General features: G+C 41.8%; 1 protein-coding gene across 5 annotated transcripts in view; it reads right to left on the reverse strand.

Annotated features, from left to right (window-relative positions):
* Positions 1 to 24094, reverse strand: part of SLC9A8 (solute carrier family 9 member A8) — a 117682-nt gene that overhangs the window by 43516 nt on the left and 50072 nt on the right. For all 5 annotated transcript variants that reach the window (XM_061631330.1, XM_061631331.1, XM_061631332.1 and 2 more), the window contains 2 exons: positions 9645 to 9703; positions 4350 to 4433 (listed from right to left, as the gene is read on the reverse strand). In XM_061631330.1, coding sequence (XP_061487314.1) covers positions 4350 to 4433; positions 9645 to 9703 — 143 coding nt within the window. The remainder of the gene's footprint in view (positions 1 to 4349; positions 4434 to 9644; positions 9704 to 24094) is intronic.

A 24094-nucleotide genomic window follows, 5' to 3' on the forward strand; every position in this document is an offset into this window, starting at 1 on the left:
TGCGCCGTGGACACAGTAAGTGAACCAGAGTTGGCCAGTTGCAAGCCGGTACATTGGGATCAGTTTCAGCTTCTCCCTTCTGAGGATGTGGACAAGGTGCTTTCGACTGTGAAACCTACCACTTGCCTAACTGATCCATGCCCATCGTGGCTCTTAATAAGCTGCAAAGAGAAATTGGGCGAGGGGATCAAAGCGGTGGCAAATGCATCCTTGCAAGAGGGTGTGATGCCATTAGCTTTCAAGGAGGCAATTGTAAAGCCCATCTTAAAAAAGCCCTCCTTGGATCCCCAAGTTTTTAATAACTTTCGCCCAATTTCGAATCTTCCATTCTTGGGCAAGGTCATTGAGCGAGTGGTAGCCAACCAGTTGTCAGCACACTTGGATGAAACGGATTACTTGGATCCATACCAATTGGGTTTCAGGACTGGTCACGGAACTGAAACAGCCTTGGTCGCTCTGGTAGATGATATGAGGAGGGCATTAGATAGGGGAGAATTCACCTTTCTTGTCCTTCTCGATCTCTCAGCAGCTTTTGATACTGTCGACCACAGTATCCTCTTACATCGCCTGGAGGGATTGGGAATTGGAGGTACTGTATTGCAGTGGTTCCGTTCCTTTCTCTCCGATAGGTGCCAACAGGTAGCATTGGGGGAGGAGGTTTCAGACACTTGGCCTCTCAATTGTGGTGTGCCACAGGGTTCTATCCTCTCTCCCATGCTATTTAACATTTATATGAAGCCGCTAAGGACAATCATTAGGAGATTTGGGCTGCAGTGTCACCAATATGCGGATGACACTCAGCTCTATCTCTCGTTTAAATCTTCACCAGAGTTGGCTGTGGAGACCTTGTCCAAGTGCCTGGAATCCGTGAGTGGATGGATGGGAAGGAACAGGCTGAAGCTGAACCCCGATAAGACCGAGGTGCTGCTTGTGGGGGACAGGAGAAGGTTGGGAGATGTTGACCTGAAGTTCAATGGGGTGAGTCTTCCCCTGAAGGACCAGGTCCGCAGCCTTGGGGTGGTACTTGACTCCAGGCTGTCCATGGAGGCTCAGATTTCGGCAGTGAGCCGGGCAGCCTGGTATCAACTACACCTCATACGAAGGCTGAAACCCTACCTTCCTGCTCATCAGCTCCCACTGGTAGTACACGCCCTGGTCACCTCTCGTTTGGATTACTGTAATGCGCTCTACGTGGGGTTACCCTTGAAAACGGTCCGGAAACTACAACTTATACAAAATGCGGTGGCTAGACTACTTACGAATAGTCGCCGCCGGGATCACATCACACCTGTGTTGTTCGATCTACACTGGCTTCCAGTTGTTTTCCGGGCCCAATTCAAGGTGTTGGTATTAACCTTTAAATCCCTATACGGTCTCGGCCCAGTTTATCTAAAGGAGCGCCTTCAACGCCACCAATTATGCCGCCCGACTCGATCAGCCATACAGGGCCTTCTCTCAATCCCGCCAACAAAAACAGCCAGATTGGCGGGAACTAGAGAGAGGGCATTCTCAGTGGTGGCCCCCACTCTCTGGAACTCCTTCCCACAAGATCTACGGCACGCCTCTTCCCTAAATGTCTTCCGAAAAGCCTTAGAGACCTGGCTCTTTCAACAGGCCTTCGGGATTTCCGGGGAGGGCTAAATGCTATGATTAAATGCCTCATGCCCTGTATTATTATTGCTTTTGCTGTCGCACTGTTCTATTTTGTATTTTGTATTATTGTATTGTGTTTTAATTTTTCACATGTAAGTCGCCTAGAGTGGCCATTGGTCAGATAGGCGACGCATAAATTAAATTTATTATTATTATTTATTATTATTATTATTTGTCCCAGGAGATTGTTCCAAGTGGTCCGAAGCCTGGTCGGTCCAGTTGCTCAGGAACCCATGGAACATTCTAAAATCTCCTGTGATACTGTTGCCAAACACTTTGCTGATAAAATCGAACATCTGAAGAGCATGCTTCCGCTCGCCGTGGAGGCAGGAAGCGGGCCAGAGTCGGCCAGTTGCATTCCGGTTCGTTGGGATCGGTTTCAGCCTCTTCTCTCTGAGGAAGTGGACAAGGTGCTCGGTACTGTGAAGCCAACCACCTGTCTGGTTGATCCTTGCCCTTCGTGGCTCATTATGAGCTGCAAAGAGAGACTGAGCGAAAGGATCAAGGCGGTGGTAAATGCATCATTGCAAGAGGGTGCAATGCCATCAGCCCTCAAGGAAGAGGTAATAAAGCCCATCTTAAAAAAAAACGTCCTTGGATCCCCAAGAGCTAAACAACTTTCACCCAGTCTCTAATTTACCATTCTTGGGCAAGGTGATTGAGAGGGTGGTGGCTGCGCAGTTACAGACACACTTGGAAGAAACGGATTACTTAGATCCATTCCAATCGGGTTTCAGGATTGGTCATGGAACGGAAACAGCCTTGGTCGCTCTGGTAGATGATATGAGGAGGGCATTGGATAGGGGTGAATACACCTTCCTTGTCCTCCTGGATCTCTCAGCGGCTTTTGATACCATTGACCATGGTATCCTGTTAAGTCGCCTAGAGGGATTAGGAATTGGAGGCGCTGTTTTGCAGTGGTTCCATTCCTATCTCTCGGATAGACAGCAACGGGTGGCATTGGGAGATGAGGTTTCAGACCCTTGGCCTCTTAATTGTGGAGTGCCACAGGGTTCTCTCTCCCATGCTATTCAACATCTATGTGAAGCCGCTGGGGGCCATCATCAGGAGTTTTGGGCTGCAGTGTCATCAGTATGCAGATGACACTCAGCTCTATCTCTCATTTAAATCCTCACCGGAGTTGGCTGTGAACACCATGTCCAAGTGCCTGGAATCCGTAAGTGGATGGATGGGAGAGAATAGGCTGAAGCTGAACCCCGATAAGACTGAGGTGTTGCTTGTGGGAGACAAAAGAAGGTTAGGAATTACTGACCTGGTGCTTAATGGGGTGAGTTTACCCCTGAAGGACCAAGTCCGCAGTCTTGGGGTCATTCTTGACTCCCAGCTGTCCATGGAGGCTCAGATTACAGCAGTGAGCCGGGCAGCTTGGTATCAATTACATCTGATACAGAGACTGCGACCCTACCTTCCTGTTCATCTACTCCCACAAGTGACACATGCCCTGGTCTCCTCTCGCTTAGACTACTGCAATGCGCTCTACGTAGGGTTACCCTTGAAAACGGTCCGGAAACTACAGCTGGTACAGAATGCAGCGGCACGCTTGATTAAGCATAGCCGCCGCTGGGATCACATCACCCCAGTGTTATTAGATCTTCACTGGCTACCAGTTGTTTACCGGGCCCAATTGAAGGTATTGGTGTTGACCTTTAAAACCCTTTACGGTTTTGGCCCAGTATATCTGAAGGAACGCCTCCAGAGTCACCGATTGTGCTGCCTGACGAGATCAGCCTCACAAGACCTTCTCTCGGTCCCACCGGTGAAAACAGCTAGGCTGGTGCGGACCAGAGAGAGGGCATTCTCAATTGTGGCCCCCACCCTCTGGAACTCTCTCCCTCTTGATTTCTGTCATGCTCCCTCCTTGTCAAGCTTTCACCGTGCCTTGAAGACCTGGCTATTCAGGCAGGCATACAAGATTGGGATAGATTAATTCTACGCTATATGAACTGAAGGATGGTTTTTAGCTTAATTTGATTGTTGTTGATATATATATGCACTGTTTTATTTTGTTGTCTGTCGCCTAGAGTGTCCCTAACCCGGACAGATAGGCAACTGAAAAATAAAATTTATTTATTTATTTATTTTATTCCACTTCCAGCTTCTGAACAGTAATGATTGGTTGCAGCTAAATCATCCACATCTGGAAGCATCCTGGAACATTGCTCTGTTAGCATCTTTATTTGGGGCATCTGGTGGAACACCATAAAGGTCTGAATTGTTCTGCTGGCATAGGGTAGATAAAGAGCCAGGCCTTGAAACAAATGAATGAACTAGATGGCCTTTTGGTTTTGAGTTTTATAATCAAGGCATAAGACTGAATCATGGTAATGAAAGATATACGTCTCACATATTTTTAAAATTATCCAGGTTCCTCTTTAAGAGCTGGTTCAAATATGCATGTTCATCACCGGAAGACTGCAGCATCAAATGATGACTTGCATGTGTGAACGGGACACCCCATGATTTTGGTGATATGAGGAGAAATGATTTTTTCCAGGAAGTTCCAGCACATGAGTAGTCAAGTGATATTGGCTCACATGAATGTGAGCCAACCCTCAGATACACTGGTTTAAAAAGTGGGTGGATTTTTCTGAATGTCTCCTATTTACCTCAAAGTAACAGGAATCAAACCACTGCTAAGAAATAAATATATCTACAAAGATTCAAACATTTCTCACCTTGTGTAACGAATACCCAGATTCAAATATAATTGGTGGAAGTAAAAGAAGAAAAAACATATTGGGGCGAAACATTTCTTCTTCCTGCAAAATAAGATGGAACAAGGGAATTACAAAATGTGTGATAAAAAGAATAAGAGCACATCTAGAACAAACAAACAAACAAACCCAAATCCAGCCTCTATGAAAATGGGAATATTATAAGAAACAAAAACACTGGGAAGTGAATTTTACATTAATCTGTCTCATTTCCCAACACAAATAAAGAGGATTTTAGGATAGCAAACATCCTCAGGATTATCTTTTAAATTGTTTTTCATTTGATGACTAAGAAAAAAAGGAAGCACTATTTGAATTGCTGCATCCAAATAAACAGCGAAGGAAACAGTCTACTGTGCTATAAAACTAGATTTCACTATAGGGAATACTTCACATTTTTATCATTGGCTTTCAGAATCAGAAATGCAATTAATAATGAGTGGAATTTTAACCTGAATGTGCAACTGTGATGGGCTCTATCTTTGATGGTTGCAGACGTCTGCCATCCATATGAGAAGGGTATATAGAAGGTGGCCTCCGTAGAGTGGAAGGTACTCCTTGCACTCTATGGAGGCCACAACAGATGCAGAACATGACAGTTCAACATCCAGGCAAGGCTGAGATACAACAAATACATTGTTCTGATTCCTCACCCTCTGCACTGGCTTTTTATAGAAAGTAAGCACATTTAAAAGTGTTTGTTTTGACCAAAAAGTCCTAAATGCCTCACGCTTTACCATAATCAGATGCCACCTCTTTCCTAAAACCCAGTTATGACTTCTACAATCAGCTGGGGGTACTATTACGGTTCTTCCATCCATGCACTTACATCTGTGAATTGTAATGGACTGTAAAGCAGTATTCTCGCTGCTTGGTCCACAATTAGACATTTCCTGATTTGCTTGCACAAAGATTACAGAGAGATTAGATTACATCCAGCCTTTATTGAGCATTTGTTCTGATTTGTTTGCAGGGAGGCTATAGGACAATGAGCATTCATCCTGATTTGCTTGTGGGGGTGTTAATCATTAATATTCCTCTTAGTCACTTGTTCATCCCACACTTCTGAATGCATTTCCCCATCATTTTCTTAACTGTAAAAAGTATCTTTCTTTTTAAAAGTGGATTTGTGGCTCTAAATCCACTTTAATTGTGTGGAACCTAAAGTTCCCAGCAGTGGAAGCTGGTAGCTCCAATGCCAATGGGGCAGTGAATCTGCTCCGGTTTTTAGTCTGAACTTTTTATCCCAATAATAGGTTCAGTACCTTGGACAGCTCCTGGAAAGGTCAGAATAAAACCCGCAGTGGATTCACTTCCCCACTGACATCAGAGCCACTAGTCTCCACTGGTTCCTGGTATGTGCCTGAATCGCTCCTACAAAATACTGCCAGTCTGAAGGCACCCTACCCAACTTTCTGAGACTGCACAATCCAAACAACAGAGTCTCACACATTCTTCATGGGCTGTAGAAGACAATTAGCAGCAAAAGAGATCTCCCAAGCTGCTTCTCTTTTTCCTGCCTCCTGCCCAAGCTCACAGTTACATAAAGCACATAACATACAATGGTCCTGCACTGTCAGCCACAAGGACTGCCAAAAGACAGATACAGGCTGAACCACTCTAAATATCTAGGATGGTATCCAACTAACCCACTAACTCATGTCAGCACAAAGATTTCCACTTGCACAATGGAACGCTTCCATTCTCCTCCCCCTGTGCACCCCCTAAATCTGTTCAGGGTTTCCCCCCAATCATCCAGAGCAGATTTGGGAAGGGTATGGGGTACACACAGGGAGGACGTTCTGTTCACAGACGTTCGCCACAGTCAGGTGGTGCTGTGAACAGTGTGATGAAGCAGAAATCCTTGATTGACGGAACGTTAGCTTGATACTACTCCTAGAGTGCTGAAATTAAGATGAAGAGTGTCTTTATGTTTTATCAGGCACCAGAGAGGTCAAGGCGACCCAAGTGTTTTCAGGATCAGCTCAGTAGCCCAAACAACTAGCCCAATCTCCAATGGAGATCCTACCAGGGAGACAGTCAATGGCAAGTGACCTGATCAATGAAGGGAGATCAAACAGCAAGCCACAAAAAAAAAAAAAGAGAGAGAGCCAAGGAGATAGTCCATAGTTAGAATGAAGAAGATGATAACAGCTTTAGGGCAGGGTGGAAAGGCACAACAATGAGTTATTGTTATATTGTTATGTTATTGTTAATGAGGGAGGGTATGTTCTAAAGCCCAAGTTTGTGGCTCTAGGTCAAATCCTCAAAATAAGTTTTTAATTTTGAGAATCAGTGATCCATAAACGCTATACAGGAAAGACTAACAGCTACTTTTTCCTCGACGATTGCAAATCTTTGATATTAATATGATTGATGAAGCTTAAAACTCATATATTGTGAGTACTGGCAAAAGTGCTCCATTCAGACAAATTGGTTTTAAACAGCTACACTTTCAAATCATAAGTTGCTTTTTAAAATTATACATGCTGATATCAGCAAAAACATTTTGTTGATTTTTCATGCCTTTCTCCTGAGTTTTATATTTACAAGTACACTTGTACTGCAAATTACACAGGGCTGCAGATTTTTTTTAAGTGCTGACTTTTAAAGGCCATTATTCCAAATGAATATCAAGCTTGTAAAATGATGATAAGCATCTCCAAAGAGCTGAACACATGTAGTGATTTAAAACACAAGAAGAGCCTGCTGGATCAGGCCAGTGGCCCATCTAGTCCAGCATCCTGTTCTCACAGTGGCCAACCAGGTGCCTGGGGGAAGCCCGCAAGCAGGACCCGAGTGCAAGAACACTCTCCCCTCCTGAGGCTTCCGGCAACTGGTCTTCAGAAGCATGCTGCCTCTGACTAGGGTGGCAGAGCACAGCCATCACGGCTAGTAGCCATTGATAGAAAGAAAACCTTATTTTTTATTAATATTCTTGAAAAGGAAACCCAAGCAACTAGGTTTTGTTATATAACCATTGTGGGTGGGATGGGGAATTGAAATGAATGGATGGAAATGGAGGATGGAGAAAGAGATATATCTTCCATACTGCATAAAAATCTAAGAATGTTGTCATGCTGCAGTATACTTTGCTACAGTCAGGTGCTGCTGTGAACAGTGTAATGAGTGGTGTAAAGTGGTGGCTGTGTGGCTGTGGCCAGCACTGCTACTGGGCACCTTCCTCCTCCCCAGCCAGCTTAGGAGTCTGCTGCTTCTGCCACCATTGCCCAGCCAATTAGGATGGAGTGTCAGTCCACAAGGAGGAGCAGTGTGGGAAAGAGGAAGGCAGCAAGAAGCAGTGGCAGCTGGCTTGGCAATCTACTGCTGTAGCTGCCACTGCTTCTGACCACCTTCCTCCTACTCGTGCTGCTCCTCCTGTCAACTTGAGGATTTTGGAGTGGAGAATAATTAGGCAATTCCTCCTCATATATGAAGCTGGAAAGAATGACTACTTTTTGGTAGGTCATAGCTCAATAAGAGTGCATTTGTTGTTGTTATGTGCCTTCAAGTCAATTTAGACTTATGGCAACCCTATGAATCAGCAACCTCCAATAGCATCTGTCATAAACCACCCTGTTCAGATCTTGTAAGTTCAGGTCTGTGGCTTCCTTTATGGAATCAATCCATCTCTTGTTTGGTCTTCCTCTTTTTCTACTTCCTTCTGCTTTTCCCAGCATTATTGTCTTTTCTAGTGAATCAGTTCTTCTCATGATGTGTCCAAAGTATGATAACCTCAGATTCATCATTTTAGCTCCTAATGATAGTTCTGGTTTAATTTGTTTTAACATCCAATTATTTGTCTTTTTCGCTGTTTGTGGTATCTGCAAAGCTCTCCTCCAACACCACACTTCAAATGAGTTGATTTTTCCCTTATCCGCCTTTTTCACTGTCCAACTTTCACATCCATACATAGAGATCGGGAATACCATGGTCTGAATGATCCTGACATTGTTGTTCAGCGATACATCTTTGCATTTGAGGACCTTTTCTAGTTCTCTCATAGATGGCCATAAATGCATCAGAGGATCATCGCTGAACCAGATGTATAGTCCATCTAGTCTTTTCCAAAGCGGCCAAGTAAATGCCTTCAGAAAGGAATCCCATGTGCCAGGCATGCAGGCAATGCACCCCCCCAACTGTTGGCACCTAGCAAGTTCCCCCCCACTGCCTCAACATACATACAGATCTCATTTAGCTATGATTGCCAACCACCACTGATAGCCCTACTGTCCTCCATGTATTTGCCTAATCCATTAACATTGGTGGCCATCAGCACATTCTGTGGCAGTGTATTCCATAAAGTAACTGAGTGCTCCAGGTATAATCCCCAGCAGCTGAAAAGGCTCTCAGGACTGGGAAAGATTTGTGGGGAACCCTGGAGAGCCATGGCTAGTCAAAGCACTTAGACTAGTACTGGTCTGTTCATATGTACTTTTCCTTCCCTAGCTATTTCTGGGGTCCAGTTTCTGAAACTAGAGAAAAAGGTAAGCACTCTGTAACTGCAGCAGCCTCCTAGTGGGTGAAAGAAAGTCTAACAGATTCTTCCTAGATCAAAAATACTAGGTATAAAAGAGCACAGGGCTGGTTGGGAGGGGGCAATGCTTAAAGCATCAGCTGAGGGTGGCGGGGTTCAATCCCATGAGGAACTGGCTGGCACATCAGAACCCTGCAGAAAGCAGGATTGAACACCACCCCTCCCGCTCACCAGTGTTTAATGGAACACGCTGCACAGTTTTGCTTGTACCATTTCAATAAACTTCATTTCTCATGCATTGATTGGGATTGTTTTTAGGAGCATTCCCAGGTTGGCTGGAAATGAAGATTGTCCAATCAAGCTGTATTGCAACCCTACTTGAAAACCTGTACGGCCTGCCTTCCACCCACCCCCCTGCATCCAGGAGGGGGAGGGGGAAGACAGAGACAACTGTTAGACTGCTGGAAGGGAAAGGGCTGCAACTAGAGTTATTCAGAGTGGGTCACACATCTCTTGTAGAGCTAAAGGCTGTATGGCAGAGGTGAGGGTAGGAGTGGGCAATGGGGTCCCTCTTTAAGGGTTCTCCAGACTAGCTGAATGTCTCTTCAATTCTGACACCCCAGGCAGCTGCCGCTACTGCTTCTTGAGTTGGGCCAAGGTGGTCAGTGCAAGATGCTTCCTGTTTTCAGGGACATGAAGAAAGGAACCCTAACTAAGGGGCTTGCTCAAATTAAGTACAACATAAACAATACATTTTTTAAAAAAGTTTAAAAGTATACCTTCCAGTTGGCTAGCTTTTGAGATTCTATAATTTTTATAAATGCTCCCATGAGGATGCCTAAAAGGAAAAAAAGACAAAAGCACAATGTGAAATATGAAAAGCTTTGAACCATCTAAGCGTTCAGATTTTCAGTTTTCTTTAAGTGAGATTTATAGCGCTGTAGAGCTGGAATGAATGTTATGATCATTTAATCCCTTCTCCTCACCTGAAACACTTTCCTCCGCACATTGCATCCACTGCTCAGCCCACCCAACCCCAACACACAATTAATTCACAACTGAGGCAATGAAATCATACATTATTTCATGCAAATAATAGCAGATGGAAATGGCAGCATATTAACACTACGGGCTCTAAGTGTAGCAAGATGAACCTCTAGCAATGGTTCTGCACTCTCCTTCCTTCATCCTGTACTCCTGTAATCTTTTCCTCAACCTCTGACATCTTCACCTGACTTGCCTCTCTTGATGCCACTGGCTGACCTAGTGAGAGGCCATACTGGGGGACTGCACATGCAGACATCGTGGCTCCAGCAGTTTCTATTGGCTTAGCTGCTCTGATGTCACAGAAGGGCTAGGCAGGCTGAGCTACAGGGCACTTGGAGGGCCTTAGAATTTGCATTCCAAGTCCTGAGCATCGTCTGTTGATTATAAAGCTGGGTAAAGCAGTCAGCTCAACAGTGCAGTGTTCTTTCCAGCCTGGATAAAAAGTACTACTGAAGTTATCACAACTTTACTTGCATATGTTCATGCTTGACTCTACCTTTCCTACATTGTCTCCTATGCAGTTGAAATTAAACTTCAAGTTCCTCAGAGCAGGGATCTGCCCTCTTTTTGATGATCTGTAACAAGCTATTGACACAAGAATAATGCAAACAGCATTTATTCTATAATCATTCGTTATGGTCATTCACTAAATTCAACCACTATAAATTATTCATTATGGTCCCAGGCTATGGTCTGAAGGCACATGAAGCCAGCACCCTGCTGAAGCTAAGCAGGGTCAGGTTTGGTCAGTGCCTGGATGGGAGACTGCCTGGGAATCATATGTAAGCCGCCTTGGGTTTCTATCATGAAAAGAAAGGCAGAGTATAAATGTAATAAATAATAATAATAATAATAATAATAATAATAATAATAATAATAACTACTATTACAGTCAAGTGCATGGGAGAAGCAGCATGATACAGCCCTGAGAGCTCTGTTACCATCACTGTCACCACCTGAATTTTAAAGGATTAGCCCCAGCACTGGTGCAGCAGCTTTTGATGTTGCTTCAGTAGATGTTATCAAGGAAGTTATCATTTTCACCACCATTTCAAGTATGTCCCAGCACCTAGACTCTAAGAAACCCCTTTTTTGCCTGGGAAGGTAGACTAAGCATAAGGAACCAGAACAGAATCATCCTTTTGATTCCCATTACAGAAGTGACTCTTCCAAGTTATGCGAAGTGCTGTGAGAATTCCAGAATAGGCAGCTGCCTCCCTTCCTGCCTAGTTCCTAACACAATCAAGCTATCCAAGGTGTGTCCACCTAATGGACAACCTAGGACCCTGGCAAAGGAAAATTCCATGCTTGAAGTACTGCAGCCCCCAGTATTCGTTTCGTTTATTAATAATCTGTATATAGCCATTGGCTGTTACAAAAGTATTACAAGCATGTATACATAAAACAGAGAAAACTAACAACTCAAGATTAAAATAAGCAAAATTTAGGCATTATTTACAACAACTATTTTTGACATAACTAGCTCTGAGCTTCTTTGCTGCCAAAGCAAAATTAGCAGTGGAAATTACTATATGTGGCTGTACAGATGATAATAAAAATATCACTTTCTGGGACCCACTGAGATCATTATTCATATAGAACATTGGAAGTAAAAATTTTGCTCTCGGGAGAAGGAACAATGGACAATCTAACATATAGTGAATCAAATCTTCTGGCACCTTACACCCTACTATACATAACCGTTCGGAGTGTGGGATACCAAAATATCTACCTTGTAAATACGCTGAAGGCATCACCTGAAATCTCAGTTCAGTATAGGCTCTTAGAAGAGGAGCCCTCGTCAATATATCCATATATCAATATATAAATGGGCCATGCGTGGTTGGGTTTAATATGAGGGAAACATCTGGAAAAAGGCGAAGTAGCAATCACTGCTCTATCTTGTTGCGCATCGTAATCATAAATCTGATTTCGTTGTGCCTTTGAATTAAAGTTTCTGAGCAAGTTAGGTGTTAGGAGATACTGTGCGCCTAGGGCAGAGAAATTCTTCGCCCAGCCCCCATTTTCCATCTGGTCCTCCCAACATAATTTAGCCAGGGAAGGTGAATCATCTGCAGAAAGTTTCTTCAAAAAGCGTAAAAACGCTAAGTCAATCCTGGCCATTAAGGAGGGGGAATTGAGTTCAGCTCTCACGTAGGCCGCCGGGGTGCCCTTAGGTAAGCCCAAAATTTGCTTGTAAAAAGTATTTTGAATTGACTCAAGGGCTAAACGCAATGAAGGGCCCCAAATCTCATAACCATACATAATAGGAGGGAGAATTTTTGTTATATAAAGTTTGGACATAGGTCTCAGCAATTGACCTCCCTTAGAGTAGAAATTTTTTTTCAGTAGGCCGAAGGCCCTGAGCGCTTGTACTTTAATATGAGCTAAATGATGGGACCAAGACAATTTATTATTAATGTATATTCCCAGATATTTGAAGGTGGAAACCTGTTCTATAATGTGGCCATTTAAATGCCAGGTGGTTTTAGATTTACTATATTTCCCACACACCATTATTTTAGATTTTGTATAGTTAATTTGCAGAGATTGGGAATCACTATAATCTTGTAGGCATAGCAGCATTCGTTTAAGACCAATCCTATTCTGCGATAGCAGGAGTAAATCATCTGCATAGAGTAGGACCGGGATCTTCCTCTCCTTGATCGATGGTGGGGAAAACGCAGGGGAAGCCATTACTGAGACAATATCATTAATAAAGAAGTTGAATAAGAATGGGGCCAATATACATCCCTGTTTGACTCCTTTTTTCATTGGGATCTTTTGGGATAGAACACCATTAAAACCAAGGCGAATTCTTATAACGGTGTCATAATGAAGAATTTGAAGAAGCCATAAAAGTCTTTTATCGATACCAGCGTTATCTAATTTCCTCCAGAGTAGGAGGCGATCAATTGAATCGAATGCAGCCGCAAAATCGATGAACGCTAAATAAAGTGAGTGTGACGGTCCCTTTTTTACTTTCATAATAAAATGATGTAAAATAAACAATTGGTCAATCGTGCTAGCCCCTTCCCTAAATCCTGCCTGGACGTCGGATATGATAGTTTGTTCCCTATCCCAATCTAGGAGTTTATTTAAAAGATATCGCCCATAAAGCTTTGCAGCTACATCCAAAAGACTAATAGGTTTATAGTTGGATGGTATAGCAGGGTCGCCTTTTTTAAATATAGGAATCACTATAGTTGTTCTCCAACCTTGGGGAATACATCCAGTTTTGTTGATTTTAGTGAATAAAAGTGCCAGGATAGGACGCCACCATAGAGAAAAAGCTTGGTATAAATCTGGTGGAATCATATCTTGGCCTGGGGCTTTCCCCGGACGTAATGACATGATTAAATTGTCAATTTTGGCTCCAGTTACCGGGGGCCATAATGGGCAATCTAAAGGGAGAGTAGGCGAACCCTGTCGCAGTGGGGATAAATCGCCAAAAGCGGTTTGAAAATATGAAGTCCACGTTTCTGGAAGAATCGGAGGGATTGAGATAAATGGTTTATCAGATAAATTACCATGGACCAAACTCCAGAACTCCCCCTGTTTGCCTTGAAGGGCTGCCAGGCCAAGGCGTTGCCAAAATGAGGTAGTATAAGATAATCTTTTATATTTCAATAGATTATTATATTCTTTTTTAAGTTTTAAAAGTTTGGCTATGGCCGTTTCCGAATAATGGTATCTGGTAAAGCATGTTTGGTAGCAAACTTGCTTCTTTTTGGCCAGGCAAAACTTATCAAACCACGGCTTAACGCCAGGTCGTGCACTAGCTAAGTAAACATTAGATGTAGTAACTAGCGAATAAAGCTGTTTAATAATCTGTTCAAATATCTCCCTGATATCATTTGTCGGAAGGGAAGCTTTTTGGCGTAAATCCATCAACATAGGGGACATTAGAATTGTTTTAACCTCTTCCAATAGTAAAGAGGACCACCTTCGGCGTTTCGGCCCCTGGTATACATCTAAATCAGGTAAAGTCTGGGGTTGAATCGGGTGACCAATTGAAAAGGACAGTTTCAGAATCAAAGGGAGGTGATCACTATCAGATCTGTCCTCGATGGCAAAGTTCTTTACAAAATCTAGCATTTGTGGGGAAACCAAAATATAGTCCACCACACTAGCTCCTCTTTTAGTAATAAAGGTGAAAAACCCTTTAGAGTCAAATTTTGAACCATTAAGACATAAAAGATGTGCACTGAGCAAAATCGTATATAAGGCATGCCCATTTTTATTTATCACCTTATCACATGAGATACGGGGAAGCAGTGACGGATCCCCTATAAATAAGTCTGAAGAATCTAGTGATCGTGGGAAACTAGAACCCATCCTAGCATTAAAATCTCCACCTATAATTAAGCTATACATGGGAAATTTTTGTTGAATTAATTCAATGAATTCAAGGAAATCCTTGAAAGTAGGGGAAAAGTAGACGTTCATACGTATGAAAGGATGCAAGGAATAATGCAATGGATCGGGTGGAGTTTTAGGTATTATAATTAAGGCTTGGCAAATGTCAGGGGTCGAGCACAATACCTCAGATACTGAAACATTAAGCTCAGTAGAAATTAAGAATGCTAATCCTCCACTAGCACGGCCTTTCTGGGCCGAACGTTTAGCTGGCTTAGTCCAGCATTTAAATCCGTCTACAAACAGATATTGATCTTCTGTTAACTATGTCTCTTGGAGGCATAGGATGTCAAAATGTCAAAAAAAGGACAGTAGCTCAGGGTCTGTAGCTTTATTATTCCAGTCTGCTATGTTCCAAAATAGTAAAGTGGAGACTGATGGAGGAAAAGGAGCAAGGGGATCAGCTGGGCCTGGCTGTGCTTCAGTACCATCCTCATGGAACAAAAAATTTCAATGATTTGAATCATCTAAAGGGTGAATTTGGTCTAATTCAGGTCTTATCACACTAACATTTGAGGTGGGCAAATTACCCCCCTGAATGGGGAGCCGAGATGACTGGATGGGGTGAGAAATTAGTTCTATCTCATTTGGGGCCAGATATTGCCTTTCCGTCCAAGAAACAGAGGCTGGAACTGGGACTCCTGATTGCGGTAAAGTAGAGACCATGGAAGGATTTTCATTAGGTTGAGGGAGAGAAGGAAGGGAGAGCTTTTGCAGTTGATGCAAGTCAGCCTTCAAACGGTTGAGTCTATTAATTATTTTTGTTTGCTCTTCTAAGGGTAGGTCTGAAAAAACTTCTATTAGTTGGAGGTCTTCCGACTCACGCGATTCATTATTTATATCATTAAGGGGACAGTGATGCTCTAAATCAGGCAATTGAATAGGGTCAGCTGGGTCAGAGGAGAGATTAGTAAATTTGCTTATAGGTGTTCTTAATAGAGGTGGTCTAATCACCAATGGTAGAGGAGGAGCTACATTTTTAAAACAATGAACTATGAATAAACCGTGATCAGCGAGATATGATTTTAAGGCATAAAACTTCTTCGATACCTCCTTACTTCTGAAAGTTATTACTACTCTGGTCGTTCGTTGGTTACTAAAAAGAAATAAGATTCTACTTATATCCGAGGAAGCAATTTGTATTGGTAAGAGTGAGGTTAAATACTCACAAAACTGGAATTTATCAGGATAATGACCACGTTTCCTCAAAAAGTTGGGGTAGTTGAGGAGAACCACTTTATTTTGTTCTATGACTAAATTCATGTGGCACTTCGACATATCAGTTTCTATTACCTTTTGAAATACAGGTTTCTCAGTTGGCAAAGCTATAAACTTATTTCTTACTGGCGATCCAGCCTCCACATTTACATAAGGAGAATGAATTTGAGGAATTTGGGGAAGGGTAGAAGGGGCACATTTTTTCAGGTGATCTGATCGCCTGGTAGCGATAATTATAATGGGCTCCAAAAGAGGTGGCTTGCTAGAAGCTTGCGATGTTATGGAATCTAGTGCTTTCAAAATTTCAAATAAAGGCTTAACATTTAATTTCTTATAAAAAGAGTGCTTAAAATTCTTCACATTCTTAGTTTTCTTAGATTTCCTCTCTTCTTTCTTGCGCTTCTTACATTTCTTTTGCTGGGCCGGTTGAATGACTGGATCGTCGCACTTTAACCGATCCTCCTTATTTAATTTATTTGTATCTGCCACTAGAAACAGTGGATTATTTGTCACAAGTTTTTTAGCTGTTAATGTCAAAGTCTTTAGGAGGGCATTGCATTCCGCAAAAAAAGACTGCATTAAATTAAGTTCATCAAGGACCAATAATAATGGGCCCATGCTGCTGGCGAATGGTAAAGATGGTGGAGGTTCCTCAGTCGTCATACTCTTGTTTGAAAAAGGAGGTATAATAGGAGATGGAGGAGAAAATTGAGGTTGTAAAGATTGCAGGCAGCTGGCTGGATTCCCTCTGATTAATGAGTCGGTGTCTGCCAACTCAACAATAAGAGGGGTAGAATAGGAGTCCTCTCTCCGGGGAATAAATTCATCAATGTGGTTTATTGACCAGTCCATAATTAAAGGTGTCATCATGGTGGCAGATTCCGTCATGGTCTACTCAGATCCTGAGTATCGGAAGCGAGCTCATGTGAGAAAAATGAAGTAATTTTCGGCTGGAAGGCTCGATGGGATGGAGATTGAAGCTGTAACTGGTGGCTGTCGGCCAGCTCTCTACATCTTTGCCTTGTCAATACCATTTTCCTAAACCAGCTCGCAAAAAGTAAATGTCAGTTAAAACTTTAATTGATGCTATACAGCTGTTAGTTTATTTAGACATTCCAAAATCAACTAATAAAAAGCTATTCCTTTCCCAAGATTTCGCAGTGGCAGAAGCTAGTATCATGCACAAGCTATTATCTTGCAAAAAAGAGATTGAGACCAGGAACGCCCGCAGAAAAGAAGGTAATATATCAAGCTTATCAGTCCAGCTGGGTTTAAATGAAGATCTACTGGTCTCAAGGGTTGAGTATTACTTGAGGTTAAACCCGTTCAAAGGGAAAGAGTTATTTATCATGAAAGGAAGAGAAATAAAAATAGCTTCTTACAGGAGTCAGCTTGATAGAGCTGGGAGCACGGCCGCCATCTTTTTTACCCCCAGTATTCATACTGCTACCCACTAGTAACCATCATTTTGCCCTCATCAACCATGGTGGCAAAACTTAGATCCCTACTAGCTTTCTAAGTGCACTTGTCTCCCTTTGATCTAGGCAAACTCCCTCCCTCAATAACTGAACTTATAAGAAAGATGTGGGCCACCTTTTTTCTGTCAAGGTCCACTTTCCCTCAGGGATAATCTATCAGAGGCCACATGTCAATTAAGGGGAGAGCCAATGCCAGCAATGAGTAGGACCACAGCCAAAACTGGACAGGGCCATTCTCTGTCTCTCTCTTTCTCTCTCTCCCTCTCTCTCTCTCTGTGCTGTGGAAGTAACAGGTCACTCTTCCCACTTTTAAAATCAGGCTGAAGGACTGCAGATAACCCACCCCAGATAGAAAAGAGGTCAGTCCAGATTCCGTTAGCTTTACTCATCATCCTACCCTTTCCCCCCATTCTCCTTCTACACCTATGTTTTAAGACAGAGGACAAAATAATAGTCAAGGCTCTAGCAAATGTAAAGCTTCCTGGTTCTCCCCCCCCAACCAAGAAATCATCTTAATCCACAAGACCTAGAAGGGGATCTCTTGACGCAAGGTCTGAGTGATATCAATGAGATTTAATGGGAAACCTATTAACATAACCATAATCCAAGTCTATGCTCCAACGGCAAATGTAAAAGACGAATTGGAAAGATTTTACACAGAGGTACAGGAAGAAATGGATCACACACCAAAACAAGATGTGCTGATAATCATGGGGGACTGGAATACAAAAATAGGGAACTAGGAATTGTGGGAGGATGGGGCTTAGGAGATAGATTTGAAGCAGGAGAAAGACGTATTGAATTCTGTGAAGCCAATAATTTGTTTCTTGTGAACACATTTTTTGAGCAACCGAAAAGACAACTGTACACGTGGACATCACCAAATGGTCAATATAATCAAATTGATTATATCACTGGTAGCAGAAGATGGAGAAGTTCCATACTTTCTGCGAAAACAAGACCAGGAGCAGACTGTGGGACAAATCATGAAGTAATATCGAAAATCAAAGTAAAGCTAAAGAAGAAGAACAAAGCAATCATAATGCTTTAAACAGATTTCAGGCTTTAAACTTAGTTGACAGAGAACCAAAAGAACTATGGATTGAAGTCAGAGATATTATCAGAGAAGAATGTAAAAAGACAACACCTCTAGTTAAAAAGAAACACCTCAATGAATGACTGAAGAAACTCTTAAAATGGTTAAAGTGAGAAGCAAAAGGTGACAGAAAAATGGTTAGAACACAAATGCAACAATACAGCGACTAGTACATAGGGACAAACTATATTACAAAAGTTATTGTATAGAAAAAGAAGAGGACAACAAAAAGGGTAGAACAAGAGCCCTATTCCAAAGATTAGAGAAATTAAAGGGAAATTTAAGCCAAGAGTAAGAATGTTGAATATTCAACAGGGGGAACACACTGACGGACCAAGATGAAATAAATGGAAGATGGAAGCAATACACTGAAGAACTCTATAAAAGAGATGCAAGGATGGCAGATTCATTCATGGAGGAACCCCATGATGAAGAACCAGAAATTTTACAATATGAGGTGAAAGATGTTTTTAAAATACTTGGAAGAAACAAATCACCAGGAACAGGTGGCATACCAATAGAGCTGCTACAAGCTACGGAGACTGAATCTATCCAAAGGGTGTGAGACAGGCGTGTATTTTATCACCCTATTTGTTTAATCTATATGCAGAACATTTCATAAGGAAAGTGGGATTGGACCAAGATGAAGGAGGCATGAAAACTGGAGGGAGAAATATCAATAATTTAAGATATGCAGATAATACCATACTACTAGCAGAAACCGGTAATGATTTGAAATGAATGCTGATGAAAGTTAAAGAGGAAAGCATAAAAGAAGGACTATGTCAAGAAAACTAAAGTAATGATAACAGAAGACTTATGTAACTTTAAAGTTGACAATGAAGACACTGAACTTGTCAAGGATTATCAATACCTCGGCACAGTCATTAACCAAAATGGAGACAATAGTCAAGAAATCAGAAGAAGGCTAGGACTGGGGACAGCAGCTATGACAGAACTAGAAAAGGTTCTCAAATGTAAAGATGTATCACTGAACACTAAAGTCAGGATCATACAGACCATGGTATTCCCGATCTCTATGTTTGGATGTGAAAGTTGGACAGTGAGAAAAGCAGATAAGAGAAAAATCAACTTATTTGAAATGTGGTGTTGGAGGAGAGCTTTGCGCATACCATGGACTGTGAAAAAGACTAATAATGGGTTGTTAGAACAAATTGAACCAGAACTATCATTAGAAGCTAAAATGATGAAACTGAGGTTATCATACTTTGGACACATCATGAGAAGATGTGAAAAGACAATAATGCTGGGAAAAGCAGAAGGGAGTAGAAAAAGAGGAAGGTCAAACAAGAGATGGATTGATTCCATAAAGGAAGCCACAGACCTGAACTTAACAAGATCTGAACAGGGTGGCTCATGACAGATGCTACTAGAGGCTGCTGACTCATAGGGTCACCATAAATCTAAATCAACTTGAAGGCACATAACAACAACAAACAATATGCTATTTTAATTATTGTATGTACACTGAATACGGTTTTATGTTGTAGATAATGTGTAAAGTGTTAGATTGTTTTTATGCTGTGACAATTGTAACCCACCCTGGGACCACTGGTGAAGAGTGGGTCTATAAATCCAATCAATCAATCCTCATCTCATTGCTAATTCCCAATACTAGAAGTCTACTGGTCACCATAGTACACTGTGATTCTTGGCTAAAGACTCAAATGTGTGTTCTCTCTGTATCTGTGTAATCACTGAAATATGTAGATGAGCACATGCAATAGCATAAAGTTTTCCATAAGGACTCTGCAGAAGAGTACAATGCTCTGTAGAGCTAGGGAAGAGACAAGAGTAGATCAGGAAGCAGCTTACATAATACTGAACGTGGCCTTTTGAAGTCAATGCAAAGATACACCAGCCAAAAGTGGAGAACATACATCTTTTTAAAGAAACGGTACAAAATCAGGCAATTTCTGCATAGCTCAAGGCTCTGTGACCATACACAATTTTCTAACCCTCTGCCTTAGGTCCTCTTTTGCACAATGGGAATAGTCGTGGTATACATACCTCAAAGGGTTACTGTGAGGATGGCCCCCTCCCCAAGAAAGTATGATTTGCACATTAAAAGCGATACATAGAGCACATTCACACCATACATTTATTCCACTATTATTCCACTTTAAGCAGCCACAGCTTCCCCCAAACAACCCCGGGAAGTGTAGTTTGTGAAGGGTGCTGAGAGTTGTTAGGAGGCACCTATTCCCCTCACAGAGCTACAATTGCCAGAGTGGTTCAACAGTCAGTCCTTCTTTCCAGAGAACTCTGAGAATTGTAGCTCTGTGATGGGAACAGGGGTCTGCTAACAACCCTCAGCACATTGCACAAGCTACACTTCCTAGAATTCTTTGCGGGAAGCCATGACTCCAAAGTGGAATAATAGAGGAATAAATTTTTGATGTGAATGTGGCCACTGTAATAATCCAGTTAGTGTTTATTTCAACACAAAAAGGCATACATTGCAGGAGCAATTCTTCATTCTAATAGTGGAAGATATGGTTTAAGAATTAGAAGTGAGAGTTTTGAAGGGTATTTTTTAAAAAGCAGATGCTACTCTGACCTATTGAAGCGATCATCAGACCATCACATGAGCCACTCCTGATGAATATGTTATTTTGTGTATCACCATGAAAATTTAGAGGGTTGTTAAGCAAACTTTTCTGAGTTTAGGACTATACGTTTTGTGAGGTTTTGTTTTAAAATGACCTTACGGGAAGCATCAGAATGGCAAGGGGGGTATTTTCAATGTAACATTGTGGAACGTGAAAAATCCATGCTGACTATAGTATACAGCCACTCTTGCATTATATTTCAGGCACAAATCTCAAGGTGTCAGGACAGGATGACTCCTTGGAAGGTTGCCACAAAGTGGTTTGTGAAAAAAGGAAGCAGAGCCCCACACTGAAACTTGAAAAAGTTGCTGCTGTTGAATGAAATTCTGAGAAAGAAAGCAGTTTTTCTGCTAAACCTTTTAACAGAGGAAAAGAAGAAGCCCAAATTTACTAGTTGAAGGCTTTTATTTCCAAGCACACCTTTTCACTGTTCGTTCAGACTGAGTGATTGTAATATTTTATGAATTTTGGTTTTATCCGCTTATACTGTTGGTTGCAACCTACCTCAAGATCACATGTGATAAGGTATGTTATAAATAAATATATAAAAGTTAAGCAATAGCAGCTATGCAGAGGAGACTCTCACTAACTCCAGCAAAACCATCGTTCCTCCAAGGACCATAAAACCAAAACTGGATAGTCAGTATAGTCAAAGAGGAACAGAGGCGACTGGAAAAGGATTCTAATATTGCCTTCCCCAACCTGGTGATCTCCAGATGCTGCTGAACTACATCTCCCATCATCTCCAGACAGCATGACAAATGGTCAGGAACAATAGAAGTTGTGATCCATCAACATCAGGAGGGCCACAGGCTTCCCATGCCTTCTTTAGCCTAGGCCTAAGACTCCATTAAAAACCTTTTAAATCCTGTTTTCTTTATTTGGTAACTAATGACTGAATGACTTTGCAGATTATTCGGCCTGTGAAAAATACAGAAGTAGCAAAAAATGATTCCAAAGAGAAACTCTTTAAAAAATTAAATAATGGAGGAAATGAAAGAACTCTTAACCAGATCCAAAACTATGAAGTGAAGGCACGTGGAGAAATAGATCATTATAACAAGCCTTTGGTAACATTTGCATTTCATAGGCTGGAAGAAAAGAACTACATTTCCAATGTAGTACTTCACAGGCTGTGGAGAATAGCTTGATCTGTTCCCCATAATCCACACTGATGAGAAGCTTTCGCTCATTTTGTAATTAAAAAGTCTTAGGAAATCAGAGAGTTGCCAACTAAAGAACAGAGTTTCCTAATGCTTAATATTTCACTTTATGCTTAACAAACATCTCACTGGAAGGCTGCCGAAGCATGCATGTAAAAGGGGACAGACGATCTTACTTCTGAATAGGTGGAATCTCCTTGCCAACAGGATATGAGGAGATACGCCTGGCGCCTACGGTACTTTCTTTTAGGCGCCAGGTTAAGACCTGGCTATACTCCCAGGCATTTTAATGTTTTTACGTTTAATTTTGTTAGTTAACTTGCTGTTATGTGTTATTGATTTTATTATATTATTGTATTTTAATCCAGTTTTGTACACTGCCCAGAGAGCTACTAGCTATGGGCGGTCTAGAAATGAAACGAAATAAATAAATAAATAAATAAATATGCTAGAAAGCAAATCCAAGGGCAGACCCAGGTGCATTGCTTAAAGGGATAAAGATTATGTAACTGAGAGGAAGGTATTTAGTCACGTAATCTTCTTCCTCGTCCTTGACTGGAAGACCCTTCTCCCAAACAAGAACTAGAGCCAACGAGTTCCAGATACTAGCCAATGTATCATTTTTGCACTGAGTGAACTTTTAGAAAATGTCATAACACAGCTGATTGCATGAAATCTCAAGAGAGGCACATTTTATGTAACTGTTCATAATTAATGCCTTCATTCCCTTTTCACATTTTATTTTAGTCTCTTATGTATTATGCATTCATCTGTCAAAGAATAGAACCTGTGACATTATGCCCATTCAGCTAATTTTCCAAGCTGCAGCCACTCATATATACACTCACACACATTTCCGCACATCAACTCTTCTGACAACGGACTTATTTTGTAGGCTATTCAAAAATGTTCTGAAACAAATTAGGTCTATGACAGTCCTGTACGTGGATGGGAGACCAAATGGAAATCTCATATATGTCACCTCAAATTCCACCTGGGACAAACATAAAAACCAGTCATTTAAAATATCTATATCAAAATGAATAAATTCTTTCCATCAACCACATAAAATGGTTATTGCTTTTTTTAATAATTGCTTTTTTATTTATTGGCAATAAATAAAGATTCCAGAAAAATTCATGAGGGTGAAGCTCAGAAACAAGATTTGAGGGCTCAGTAATGCTCACCTCAAAGAAGAGGTAAGGATTAGAAGCCACTCAATTCTTCTTCAGATCAGATTACAATCCAAGCCAGAGATGATTTCACAGTTTACCTCCCATTCACCTCTAAAACAGCTGGTGGGGAGCAAATAGTAACTGCTGCTGAAGAATGTCTTGCTTCAAGGATCATAGCAACATAGAAAGCTGCCTTATACCAGATCTGACTTTTTGTCCATCTAACCCAGTTTTTGTTTACTCTGACTGGCAGCTGCTTCTGGTATCTCTGCAGAACCCTTTTCTATCACTTGATAATTGACCTGTTTAGCTGGAAATGCCAGGGATTGAAACTGGAGCCTTCTGCATGCAAAGCACGTGATCTAGCACAGAGCTACAATCCCTATGCTATCCCATCCCCACCCCCAGCCATTTTCAAAGTTACAACCTCTTTAAATGACTCCATTGATGTCAACAGGGGCATTGGAGTGGCTTGGAAATAAAATGAGCTATTTCAAAATTTTGATGGAAGTAGCGGGGTTTATTTCTGCCAGCCCAGTGCAAGCCATGAGGAGCTTGCCCATCCCTAGTCATAAATATTCAATATTAACTGCACAATTACAGAGCATTCGAAAGCAGAGGCTTATTAAGGGAAAGGTTTAGGAGACTAATAGCAGTATTAGATTGATACTTCCACATCAGGAGTTTTGGGGTGCGTTGTCATCAGTACGCTGATGACACGCAGCTCTATTTCTCCTTTTCATCCTCTTCAGGTGAGGCTGTTAACGTACTAAACCGTTGCCTGACCGCGATAATGGACTGGATGGGGGCTAACAAACTGAAGCTCAATCCAGACAAGACCGAGACGCTGCTGGTGAGTGCCTTCACTGCCCAGATGGAGGATGTTCATTCTGTTCTTGATGGGGTTACACTCCCCTTGAAGGATCAGGTTCGTAGCTTGGGAGTTCTTTTCGATCCTTCCTTGTCTCTCGCAGAGCTTGGAAAAGTTACTTTTTAGAAC

This window comes from Rhineura floridana, chromosome 6 (assembly GCF_030035675.1).
Source record: "Rhineura floridana isolate rRhiFlo1 chromosome 6, rRhiFlo1.hap2, whole genome shotgun sequence".
Classification (NCBI taxonomy): Eukaryota; Metazoa; Chordata; class Lepidosauria; order Squamata; family Rhineuridae; genus Rhineura; species Rhineura floridana.